The sequence below is a fragment of the Miniopterus natalensis genome, chromosome 1 (assembly GCF_054644295.1).
Source record: "Miniopterus natalensis isolate mMinNat1 chromosome 1, mMinNat1.hap1, whole genome shotgun sequence".
Classification (NCBI taxonomy): domain Eukaryota; kingdom Metazoa; phylum Chordata; class Mammalia; order Chiroptera; family Miniopteridae; genus Miniopterus; species Miniopterus natalensis.
In genome coordinates this window covers 195848928-195861538 of record NC_142081.1, presented here as the reverse complement: position 1 = coordinate 195861538, position 12611 = coordinate 195848928, and the positions used below count along the sequence as shown (strand labels likewise).

Sequence of the window (12611 nt, the reverse complement as noted above, 5' to 3'; positions counted from 1 at the left end):
AAGACAGACTCCCAAAGTTAAGGAAAAATAGCACTTTTATTTTAAAAGTTAAAATTAGATGTCAACTCCTAAAATACTTAAAATTAAGATACAGTTTCCTAGATAGCTCATTGTAATTAATTATGACATAAGAACAGAAGTGCAAAAGAAAACCCAACCCAATTTTAATTCCTTTAAAAAGACCTAAAATTCCTTTTGACACAAGAGACATATTTTTCACACAAATGGCAACCTGCATGCCCTAACTCCAATTCTTTTATAATACTCAGCATTTGTAATAAATTTCTAAGACACCTGGTCAAATATTTATTGAGCACTACAAGAAAGATGTTCTGCTCGACAATGAGAAATAAACTCACTGCACCAAAATGAAAATTTATTTGGCTTCCTTGAAGCATATAACAATACTATAAAAACTGAGCTATCAGAATTAAAAAGGTAAATACTACTTTCAAACCCTTTTTTCATTTAGACTTATTTATGCCATTGAACTTGTTTAACTCAGAACACAAAATCGTCTGTGAAGAGGCTGAGTTCCAGAGAAAAATAACTATCATCACTACTACTATAGCTATTTCAAAATGTTTAATACATGGATGGCTGAAATAGTATTTTAAGTCAAAGAGAAAGAGCATATGTAACATCAGCATAATGTCATTTAAGGTAATTTTTCACTTTCTTTTAAAATTCTCAAAGTTCAATATTTTTATATTAATGAATACTCAGAACAATTCTAAGGCTATTTTCTTGGAAACGTCTACCTTCACACTTTTTAGGAGAACATAAAGTTAGGGTTTGAAGTGAAATGAAGTATAATCTGTCAAAAGTATAGTTCAATGGGAAGACAAAATATTACTCTATGTAATTACTATAAAAATTAAACAGGATCCACCGAATCAGTGGGAGGCACTTCCTCTTCAATTACATAGTCTTGGTGCTATTTCTCACAGCCCACAGCCAATAGTTTCTCACAAGTCATGGTATAAATATCCATCTTAAGCACTTATAAAGTGAGCAAGCATCCACCATATCTGAAACATTTTATCTGATTCTGTGGGCTGATTTTTGTTTGTTTGTTTGTTTTTGGTAAACTATTTGCTAACAATTTTTAAACATACTACACTTACTAATACTGAAAAGACATCATAAAGAATATTTTGCCTTAAAAAAATCTTTAAAAATATGCGATAAAATAAAAATAAAAAATGAGTCAAAACAAGAAAGAAGTAAAAACATGTGTTACTAGGGGGAGGAGCTAAATTTCTCTTGGTGAAATTGCTGGTGGTCATCTCAATCATCTATTGCTTCTGTCAGGATGTATCAAAATGCCCTGAGTTAGATCTAGCAGGACAAACTAATACTAGGAAAAATGGCCATGAGTTAAATCAGGATACAAATTAGAATGAAAAGAGAGGCTGAATTCGTAAAAGGAAAGGAAAAGAAACACAATGGCACCGTTGGTTGCTGCCAATAATTTGAGAGGTGAATAGGGTACGGAGAAAACAGTCTGACGCACGAATCATGATAAAAGGTTAGGCTTCTGATGCTTGTATCTGAAAACTTCTGGCCGAAAAAGTCTTTACAGTTTAAAAAGAGGTGAGTCAAGATAACGGAAACTAAGTAAAGCACCATAAAGAATATGTTATCCCCTGAAGCAGAATGACAGTCCTTCAACAACACAGAAGGGGAGAGATTATGTTTTGTCCTACACTGCGTTTTAGACAGAGATGAAAAGCCGTAACCATTCACACTAAATTAACGAGCACACATGTATGACAGGCTAAACAAAAAACCTACATACAGAGTTATGAACAAATTTCAACTGCGTACACGTATGATAACATAAATACTGGGGGAAATAAAAGTTTAAGGAATTACAGGATAATGGGCACCTTTTTGTCTTTTTACAAGTGTATTATTAGTGTTATAGATTGCAGTTATAACGTTAAACAGGAAATATATTATTATTTGACTATAAACATTTTAGAAAATGAAAAATTACAAGGCATTCAAAAGAAAATATGAATGATGGGGAAACTAAACATGTAGCCTAAATTTTTACTGAATAAGGGTGTTAGAAACAATGCTGATGGGTTTAAAGCAGTTCATACATTCAAAAAGTTGTTTTAAGCGTCAGAAACTTCATGTAACGAACACTTTATAAAGAAAAGTGACCCCTAGTTGTTCTCTTCCCCGAGATGCTTCAGGGTAATCAGAGCACATTAAGCTGCTTTTCCTCAGCAATAAAAATCTGTAACAAAATATCAGAATTCTCCGATTTCTGCACATGAATGACACGTTTCCCAAGGGCCCTAGGAACTCAAAAATCTCAGAACCAAAGACAGGGGCCGCTGTGCTGAGCCCACCGCGGGAAAAGAGGCCCAGGGCGACCGTCTCCAAGGAAACCGGGGCCAAACCACGCGGGGAGCGCGGAGCTGCGGGGCCGAAAACGGGGAACGGGAAACAGGCTCCGGCTGGGGAAGGGCGGGGGGGGGGGGGGAAGCAGGAGACAAACTTTAGCGGGGTTCCCAGAACCCGGGCGGCGCCTTCGGCAGGAGCGACAGGTGGGAAGGCGTCGGGCAGAGGCCCTTCGCTGTATGAACATGGAGGCTGGGTCACGGGCCCCTCGGGGGCAGGCCCCGCGCGCCGGGCTTGGGGACTGGGTCACGGGCCCCGCACGCCGGGCTCGGGGACTGGGTCACCGACCCCTCGGGGACAGGCCCCGCACGCCGGGCTCGGGGGCTGGGTCAGGCCCCTCGCAGGCAAGCCCCGCAGACCCAGCTCTCCAAAGAGCCAACACCGGGCGACGTCCCGTCCACTGCAGCGGCTCCACCGCCCTGGTCAAAAACCTCGGCCTCGGACGTCGGGGGACGGGCCACGGGACATCCCCACGCCCCCTCGCTCCCGCTCCTTTAACCAGCCCGCACGGCAGGCCAGGCGTCAAGGCGGGGCGGCCTGGGTCCCGCCAGCCGCTCCGCCCTCGCCCGGCGCCGAGCGGGGCTCAGCAGGTGTCTGCCGGGGGGACGCCTGAGCCGACAGGTGCGTCCCGGGCACCGACCAGCAGGCAGGGCGCGGCCTGGAGCGCCCCCGTTCCGAGGGCTCGGGGTGCTCACGTCGAGCGTGTCTGCACACGTCAGGCTTTGGGGCGACGCCTCTCTCCCGACCCCCCGACAGAGGCGGCGTGAACCCGGCAGCATTTGCCTCCGATGACCCGGCCGGGAGGTGATGGCGCCCCGGTTCTCACCCAGGGCCCCTGACTCCAGGGCCAAGCTCGTGGGAGCGCCCAGGGAGGTGGGGGCCGCAGACGATAACCGGGGGGGGGGGGGGGGGGGCAAAGGAGCAGAGTGACCCGGGCTGAAAAGCAAAAAGAGAGGAGACGCCGGGCACCCGGGGAGAGAAGCCCGAAAGCTTCCCGGCGGGCGATGCTGGCTCGAGTCTTGAAGCACAAGTAGGAGTGTGCGACGCAGTCACAGAAGGGGGATGTGACCCTGTTGTTTGTTTGTTTTAGGGGGGCTGGGCAGCTCGCCCCCGCCCCGACCGAGCGCCCGCTCCGGGTCCCGCCCAGGCCACGACCCCGCGGACCGGCCCAGAGGCCCGGGCTCGGGCGCCGGGGCCGCGCCGGGGCTCCTGCTGGCGTGGACGGCGAGCCCGCTCGAGGACTGACCTTCCCGGAGGCGCCGTCGCCCAGCACGACGATTTTCAGTTGCCGATCCTGGCTCTCCTCCTCAGAGTCCGACATGCTGTCCGGGGAACCAGGTCTGCGCCCCCGCCCCACCCCCCGAGGTAGAGGGAGGAAGGGAGGGAGGGGGTCCGGGGCGGGGAGAGGAGGAAGGCGGCGGTGGAGGCAGAACCCCCCGCCCCGGTGCCTCAGCAGCCGCTGGAGAAATCCGCGGCAAATCACTCGCCGGACGCCATCTTGCCCACCCCGCGGCCCTCCGCGCGGCCCCGCCCCTCGCGCTGCGTGGGACGCGCTCCCCCAGGCGGCTCCCACCCGCCCACCGCGAGCCCCCCCGAGCCGGCCCACTCGCGGGCCCGGGACGGGGGAGACGTTCGAGGCGAGCGGGCGAGGCGCGGCGCCGCCCTCACAGGGGCCGCGAGCAGGGGCGGGGGGCAGGTACCATTTTCAAACTAGGTAGGAAAGTGGAAGTCGAGCGGCTCGCAGCCGTTCAGTCGGTCTCTGGTATCCATCTCCCCCTGAGAAGATCCCTGAGGCGCATGGTTTGGCCCGGGGGAGGGGGAGGACGCCGGGGCTGCGCGCGGTGGTTGCCATGGAAGCCGGGCGGGGAAGGAGAGGCGGCGGGGCGGGGCCCGTCTCTAGGCGCCGGGGACGCGGGTTGCTAAGGGGAGCGCGCAGGGGCGGGGCCTGGAGCTGGAACCACAGAATCCGAGGTTCGTTCTTCAGGCACGAACCCTGAAGCAGCGGTTGTCAAAGCGTGGTCCGCGGAACCCAAGGGGGGGGCGATGAAGTCGTAACTGTTTTCATAGTAGCACACCCTTTTTTTTTTTTTGCCTTTTCCATGTTCATCCTCTCTCAAGTATGCAGAGAAGATTTACAGAGGATGCGTGAGGTGTATGACATCACTGGCAGCTAAGGGAGCATGTGCTTATTATTATGTTTTAAACATTTGTTAGTATTAATATCAAGGCATTCATGATAGCTGTAACTTAAATAAACAAAAGCTCTTTGAGGTTCACAGTAATTCTTAAGAGTGTAAGGGGCCGGCCCTGAGCCCAAAATTTTGAGAATGGCTGCCCAGTAGGGTAGGTAAAACACATAACAAAAAATCTTAATAAGGTGAGATAAAATCCACAATAATAATCCTGGCCTACTATGTTTGTCTCATTGTTAATTACTTGACATGTTCACTCCTTATGGGAACCGGAAAAATAGGTAGAATTATCCCGTTTTACAGATGAAGATGCTTAAGCCCTGGAGCTCTCATCACAGAGCTGCACTTGCTGACGTGTGGCCCGGAGCCACAGGTTCCTTATCTATGCAACAGGTGTGGTCCTACCTCCTTCACACGGGTTGAAAATTAAAAGTGGTAATCAACGTAAAGTAACTCAGCACAATGCCTGGCATGCAGTAAGCCCTCGGTACTTACCAATGTGATTTTCACCCTCACCATCCCCCCGTGTTAGAACACCACTGCTCTCCAGCCATGGCACCTTAGGCTTCTTAGGCAGACACTCAGTCTCTCCCTTCCTAGACAGTGCTGGTCCACAGTGGTAGCTACCCAGTCAGTATTAGTTCCAGCCTTTCCCTACTCCCCACCAGCAGCACCTTCCTATATCCCTGGGCGTGTTCATGAGAATTAGAAGAAAAGAGCTTTGCAAATGTTAGCTTCGGGAATCTGTATCCAGTAGAGATAGATTTAACCCTTTTTTGTCCATGACGGGAGTTAATGTGTCAGAAACTTGCATTTTTACTCTTCCTCAATGAAGATGGTTATGTGACCCAGTGCTGACCAGTGAGAGAGAAGATGTCTTTTGCGAGAAATCTAGGAAAGATTTTCCTCTCTGATAGGAAAAAGAAGGAAAGAAAGAAAGGAAGGAAGGAGAGATGGAGAAGGAAAGATTCCCCCCTCCCTTCCTTTGCTGTCATTATTTGAATGAGAACATAATATTCGGAACTGCTCAGTCTTAGGCCGACCACCTTCTAGGCTTCTTGTTATTGGGAGTAATACTAAGGCAACTTAGTGATGTATCCCATTACCTGAAGACAAAAAATTTCCCAACTGGCACAACTATTCTGGCCAAAAACTAGATTTAGCTGAGGTCATAGGGCTGATTTTCATGTGTAGTTTCACATGAAGGGAAATCTAGAGGAAAACTTTGCATTTCCCAATGATCAACTTCCCAAACAAATGCCTCAATGAGGAGACATTATTTATTTGTATATGGGCTCATCTCTGTAACAGTGTTGCTACATGAAATAAAAAGGCAGTTGCATTAAGTTAGCAACCATATTTTACATATCTATAACATGATTCCAGGTTGAAAATTAGATTTGAAGACTTGAAGCCATATTTGTAAATTAAAAAGAAATAAATATTCCTCTGTGTGGAGTACCTTACTGGCTAGCATTGAAAGCTTCCTGTACATTGCTTTACCATGCTAAAGAGAAATAGAGCTGATCCACAGAAAACAAAGGTGTCTCTGTGGATCCCCTGTAAAATACCCAGGCAGGACCATAAACTAGGGGAATCTATTCCCATGTTCATAAAATGAATAAATTAACAAAATGCTTAGAGAAGAATTCTACAAACAAGAAATTAGGGTTCTTTAGATATGAAGAAGTAAAAGTAATTACACAAGATAAACCTGACTGCTCTCTGTAAAATCAATTTCCCACCTAATTTAAAAATATCTTTTCTGGCATCCATAACACATGATAATCCAAATTTCGCTGGAACACCTCCAGATTCAAGGAATTTATTCCCTCATGAAGCAACTTGGACGATGGCCCAGTTATTAGAATATTCCTTCTAAGATGTGCTGAAGTGTCCAACTATAAATTTCAACTAATGGTATTGGGTGTGTCTTCTGGAGCAAAACAGAACTTCCCCACTCTAAAAGGTTTTCAGAATGATTCATTATATTAGTGATTGATTTGACAAATATTAAGTGAATGCCTACTGTGTGCCAAGAATTCATGTCACAATGCTTCTAAGCAATGAAGACACACATACAAGTGAGCAAAGCATACATGGGCTCTACTTCTATGGAACTTGCAATTTGGTGGAGAGGTGTAGTAGACTAATGACAGCCCCAAAACTATCACGTCCCAATCCCTGGAATCTGTAGATGATACCTTATTTGGAAAAAGCATCCTTCAGATGTGATTTAGTTCAGGATCTTGAGATGGAGAGATTATCCTGAATTATCAGGGTAGGCCCTAATTGCAATCATATGTATCCTTAGAGAAAAAGGAGGAGATTTGACCCGATGTCAAAGCTGCAGTGATGCATCCATTAGCCAAGGAGTGCTGGCAGCCACTAGAAGGGGGAAGAGGCAAGGAACTAATTTGCCCCCTGGAGCCTCCAGGGAGAACACCTGTCAACACCTGGACTTTAGTCTCATGAACACTGATTTAGGGCTTCTGCCCTCCAAAACTGTGAGAGAATAAATGTATGTTCTCTTCATGCACCAAGCTTATGGTAATTTGTTACAATGGCCACAGGAAACTAATATAGAGAGAAACACAAAAATTTATAAATCAAACATAAAAATTTCAGATTCAGAATTTAAAAAAACAGATGATAGATGGGATAAAGACTAAAAATACCTGAACTGTTTGTTCCAACACTAAATAAATGCAGAAATATAACATCCCATGTCTATGCACAGAAACACAGTATTGTAAAATATAGCAATTCTACCAAAAGATCTACAAAGTCAATCCAATTCTAATAAAATTTTTCATGGAATTTGAAATAGTGCATACAGAAGACAAAGATCCAAAAATAGTGAATATGTTCCAGAAAAAAGACAAATAACTTGCTTTCCAGATATCAAGGCTTTGCATAAAGTTATAATAATTAAGATAGAGTGTTTTTATTGTTTCAGGAATAGACAGATGGACCACTGCAACAAAATAGAGTGCCATGAAACGGACTCCCACGTGCATGGAATTCTGATGTATGACAGAGCATATATGATAATAGATAAGAGGGGGAAAGGTTATAGCTGGAAACCATATAGGGAAAGAAATGAAATCGGAATCCTACATCACACACGCACACACACACCAGCAAGAAAAACATCCAGTGCAATTGCAAACCTAAATGTGAACATCAAAATGTAAATTCTTTGTGGTGACTCTCTTATCTTGGGATACACAAGGATCTCTTGAACAAAACACAAAGAGTTCATCATAAAGGATAATATAAAAAATTGCATTAAAATTAAAAACTACTCCATCAAAAGATACCACCAAAAAAAGAAGGTTGGGGTCACCATAACATCTGTTATTTCAGCCACCCAGTGTTTTGTTATGGCAGCCCAGGCTAACTAGAAGGGGTTTTGAACACAGTTCAGACCATGGCAATATCTAATAGAAAACTAAGTGTACCTGCCTAATTTTTTAAGTATTGAAAGGAGATTAGAATTTCCAGATTTTTAAAGTATTATTAAACTACTATAATTAAAACTATGTGGGACAGGCACTGGAATCGATACCTTCAAAAGAAAAATTTAGAGAGGTCTTAAAATATGAAGCAATTAGGTGGATAGTAGAGGTGATATTTCTAATCAAAGAAAAAAATGAGGTGCTACTCATTGTGTGTTAACTTTTCAAACTGAATGTCTATCTCATTTCTTACTCAATGAAAGTAAAACATACTCTTAGATGAAGTCATTACTAAAAAAAAAAAAAAAAATGGGTAAATATTTATAACCTGGACGAGAAATAGTTCATCTAGCCATGGAATGAAATTCAATCAAAAAATTAAATACTGATCATTTGTATTCCTAATATTTTAAACATTCATGTGGCAGAAAGCACCACTAGGATCTTAAAAGCTTCCACCAAAGACAGATTAAATGGTTAGGACCAATATTCCCATTGAGAAAGCTAGAAAAGCTAAACATAATATTTTTAAAATCTGTTTCAGGTTATCAGAGAGTTCCAAATTGTGATATGAGGAATTATGGGGCTAAAAGGAAGGAGGCCCAAAGGCCGGAAGCCAGCCTTCGGGGCCACTCTCACTAGAAGGTATCTGCAGATTCAAGACTAGAATGAGGGATGGACAGAGGGTAAGTGGTTACCGGCTCACAGAGCTGGGAGGAGCAGCGGACATTGGCGCTGAGGACACATAGCAGAGGGGGAGCGTTCATAAACCAGTCCCCATTCTTCACGTTAAGATCCCGAAAGCTACATCTGGGAGAAATGGGGAGTGGAACAGAAGTAGATCACCTCTGCAGAAGCTGAAGGCGATTTTTGTGTTCCCTCAGTCCCTCGTTGAAGTAAGATGAACCAAGGCTGCTAGTGCCCCTGAGTGAACTACCGAAAGCAAAGCTGGGTTCTCTCTGGAGGGATGTCAAATGATCTCCACCGTTTTCCATAATCAATAGCTGGCACTCAGTCAAAACCTTGGTATATGAGGAACAAGCCTTCAGTCACTCGAGTGACTAAAAATGAAGAGAAAGTATAGCCAACAGAAGTACACCACAGAGGTGTACATATAATGCACGGACTTTTAACAGCTGATATGTGTAAGAGTTTATAGGAGAAGACGGAGCATTTTGAGGGAATTGAAAATATAAAAAAGAACCAAATGGAAATTATGAGTAAAAAAGTATAATAACTGAAGTGAGCCCAATGAGTATATTTAATAGCAGGTTAGACACAGTTGAAGAGAGAAATAATAAGGCAGAAGATAAATCAGAAGACAATATCTAGACTGAATTACCCCAGGACAATTTGATAGAAAATACAGAAAGGACCGTAAAAAACAGAGAATATGGTCAACATATATAAGTGGAGTTCCAAGAGTTAACACTTTTTTCCCTTTATTGGTCACAACGATGGCACTCAGGGCAGTAAGGGAATACTCGCTTTTCAGTAAATGGCCCTGGGCCACCTGGACGTTCATTTAGAACTAAATGAGTCTTGCCTTCGACCTTATACCATATTAAAAAATCAGTTCCAGGCATTTTGTAAGGCTAAGATGAAACATAAGAAAGCTTTTTGAAAGATAACATAGGAAAATATTTTCATGATTTTGGAATAGGTGAAGAATTTTTTTATTGATTTGAGAGCGGGGGGGGGGGGGGCGTCAATTTGTTGTTCCACTTATTTCTGCATCATTGGTTGATTCTTGAATGTGCCCTGACTGGGTATCAGACCCACAACTTTGGCATATGGGGACAACATTCTAACCAGCTGAGCTGCCTCAGCTGGGCCAGGTGAAGATTTCTTAAAGAAGACACAAAAGAAACCAACCTTTAAGGTTAAAGCTAATTAAAGGAGTTACAATAAAATTTTAAAGTTCTGGTTATCAAAAGACATCTTTAAGAAAATAAAATCCCCACAGTGGTAGAAGATACTTTCAATACCTATACCTCACAAGGGACTTGTATTTAGATTTGGAAAAGATACCTATTTAAATAAAAAACAAACATAACCCAATATAATATTGGACGTGACACTTGAATGGACATTTCACAAAATAACCAATAACATAAAAAAGTCCTTAATTCTGTTAGTAATTCCATTAGTAATGAGGTAAATGCAAAGGAGAAACCACAATGAGCAACCATTGCATCCCCACCAGAGTGGCTAAAATTACAAAGACTAACATTACCAAGTGCTGGAGATGTGGAGCCATTAAACTTTCCACGTGCTGCTGGTAGGAGGGTAAGTTTCGTGACCACCTCAGTAACCTGTTTGGCACCATCCACTGGAGCTGGATCATTTCTTAGTGTCTATGCAGCCAAGATCCAGCCAAAGACATGCACAGGAATGTTCACAGCAGCATTTCCCATAACCCTCCAAAACTGAGATCAACCCATGTCCATCAGCAGTTGAACTGTGGTATATTCACACAATAGGACATTATGCCGCAGTGAAAATGAAGGAGTTACTCTCGTGTCAGAGTCAAAGCGATGGCCCCCTCTGAGGAGGAAGAGGAGAGCAGTGATGAAGAGCGGGGCACAAGAGAGGTGTTCAGACTACCGCTGTTGTGCTGTGTTTTCACTGGGGTGGTAGCCACATGGGTGTGTCCACACTCACCAAGATATAGTTTTGAGATTAGTGCAATTTTCTGTAAGTATGTCATTCTTAAATTAAAATTATAAAATATATACATATGTGGTTGATAGAAACTAAGTAGGAAAAGTAAATCTAGAGCAATATAAAGCAAGTTATTAATAGCAAGAAGATTATAAAAACTATCACTTTCCATGTTATAGATTTCTGTAGTGTATACAATTTTTACAGTGAGAATGACTGTGTTTTAATCATGAAAAAAATACATCAATGACAGCAAAAGACTAAATAATTACCTATAGTCTTTTTTATAGTGGGCAGATGAGAACTTTTTCCTGGGATAAGTAGATTCCACAAATATAGAAAACCTGTTAGTTTCATAATCATGTAGGAGCCTTTGTTTGAAAAGAAAAAAAAAACCACTTACTTAGAACCGCAGACTGGTGTGTGCGCTGCAATTTCCCAGCTGCCCACAGTTCTGCCTCATTGCTTGGGGATGTGTTTCATTGATTCCTAAAGCATAGCTCCAGACAAAACCAAAAATTTGTAAAGCAGGAGAGTTCTCAAATCACCTCTACAGCTGTGAAAACCAGATCTATCACAACTTACCAGTGAGTCTGGCCTGGTTAAAGAAGGTAATATGAAATGTTTTGAAAAAATGGAAGTTATGGTACAAATGCAAAATATTATTTGACACTTGATTATGGGGCTTTGGGGATGTGAATTTCCCTGACCATTAAGAACCAGCATAGAGAACTCAGTGACTTTAAGAAAACTATGGGTTTCCAGATTCTTTGCCTGTCAGTGGCACAGATGTTCTCTAAAACATCCTATCCTGCACCCGGATCCCTTCTGAAACCTCGTTTTACCCAGCTCTCCTCTATAGCATAACTGCTTTGCCTGTGATGGCCCTTAGCTGTGTCATCTGGGTTTCGAGCTTATCTGTGTTGTTAAAATTAGGTTTAAGACATTCAGACAAGTGCAATGTTATTATAAAGTGTTATCTTAACTTGGGATACCATCATCAAAAGCGAGTTCTTTGGGACACTGGTCCCATGAATTGCTGTTCAAATAAAGCTTGGAAACAGCTATAGTGCCCCCACTTTTGGAAAGTGACAATGCAATTGAACACGTCACACACTGGGGCAGTAAACAATCTCTTTGGACTTTTTTACCCCCAAACTTCTTTGACCAAAGTAATATATATTTACTCATATCATATAGAACTAACGTTGCATAGAACATTATCTCAGAACCTACTTGAAAACTAAAGCATTCCAGGAGCAAAAGAAACCTTAAAAGTGGTTAAGGAGCCCGGCCAGGTGTGGCTTATCGGTTGAGCATCGGCCTATGATCCTGGAGATGGAGGTTTGATTCCTGGTCAGGGCACATGCCCGGGTTGCGGGTTTGATCCCCAGTGGGGGGAGTGCAGGAGGCGGCCGATCCATGACTCTCTCATATTGATGTTTCTATCTCTCCCTCTCCCTGTCCCTTCTCCTCTCTCTGAAATCAATAAAGATATATATGTTTTTTAAAAAGAGTGGTTAAGGAGCTGAATTCCAGTACTTAACTCCTCATTATAGAAAGATTCGTATGCTAAGGTCTCCATTTCTCCTTCCATATATGGAGAGTTCAAGCCTATAGTCTGTGTTTTGATTCAGACGGTATTTAAATCTTTCCCGGTGCCTTTGTCATTGTTACTAAACTACATTAGTATCATAGAAACATGAAGAGCTGCTCAAGCATAGTGTCAGCTACAGCAGTGGCCTAGTTCAGGTAGATGTGATTTTCATTTGTAGTCATGCTTATGACCATAGACAAGCAATTTGAATTCTATGAGTTCCAGTTTCCTCAGCTACAAAATAGAGGTTATAGTAATATAATCATAGATTGTTATGAA

The 12611-nt window shown here is 43.3% G+C and overlaps 1 protein-coding gene across 2 annotated transcripts in view; it reads right to left on the bottom strand.

The window, feature by feature from the left end:
• The window catches only part of RAB28 (RAB28, member RAS oncogene family), a 71718-nt gene extending 67807 nt beyond the window's left edge, over window positions 1–3911 (bottom strand). Inside the window, exon 1 of one of the 2 annotated variants that reach the window (XM_087828250.1) lies at window positions 3665–3911. In XM_087828250.1, coding sequence (XP_087684376.1) covers window positions 3665–3739 — 75 coding nt within the window. In that variant the 5' untranslated portion in view covers window positions 3740–3911. The remainder of the gene's footprint in view (window positions 1–3664) is intronic. The other variant, XM_087828245.1, reaches the window with a different exon arrangement.
• Window positions 3912–12611: the final 8700 nt, after the last annotated feature.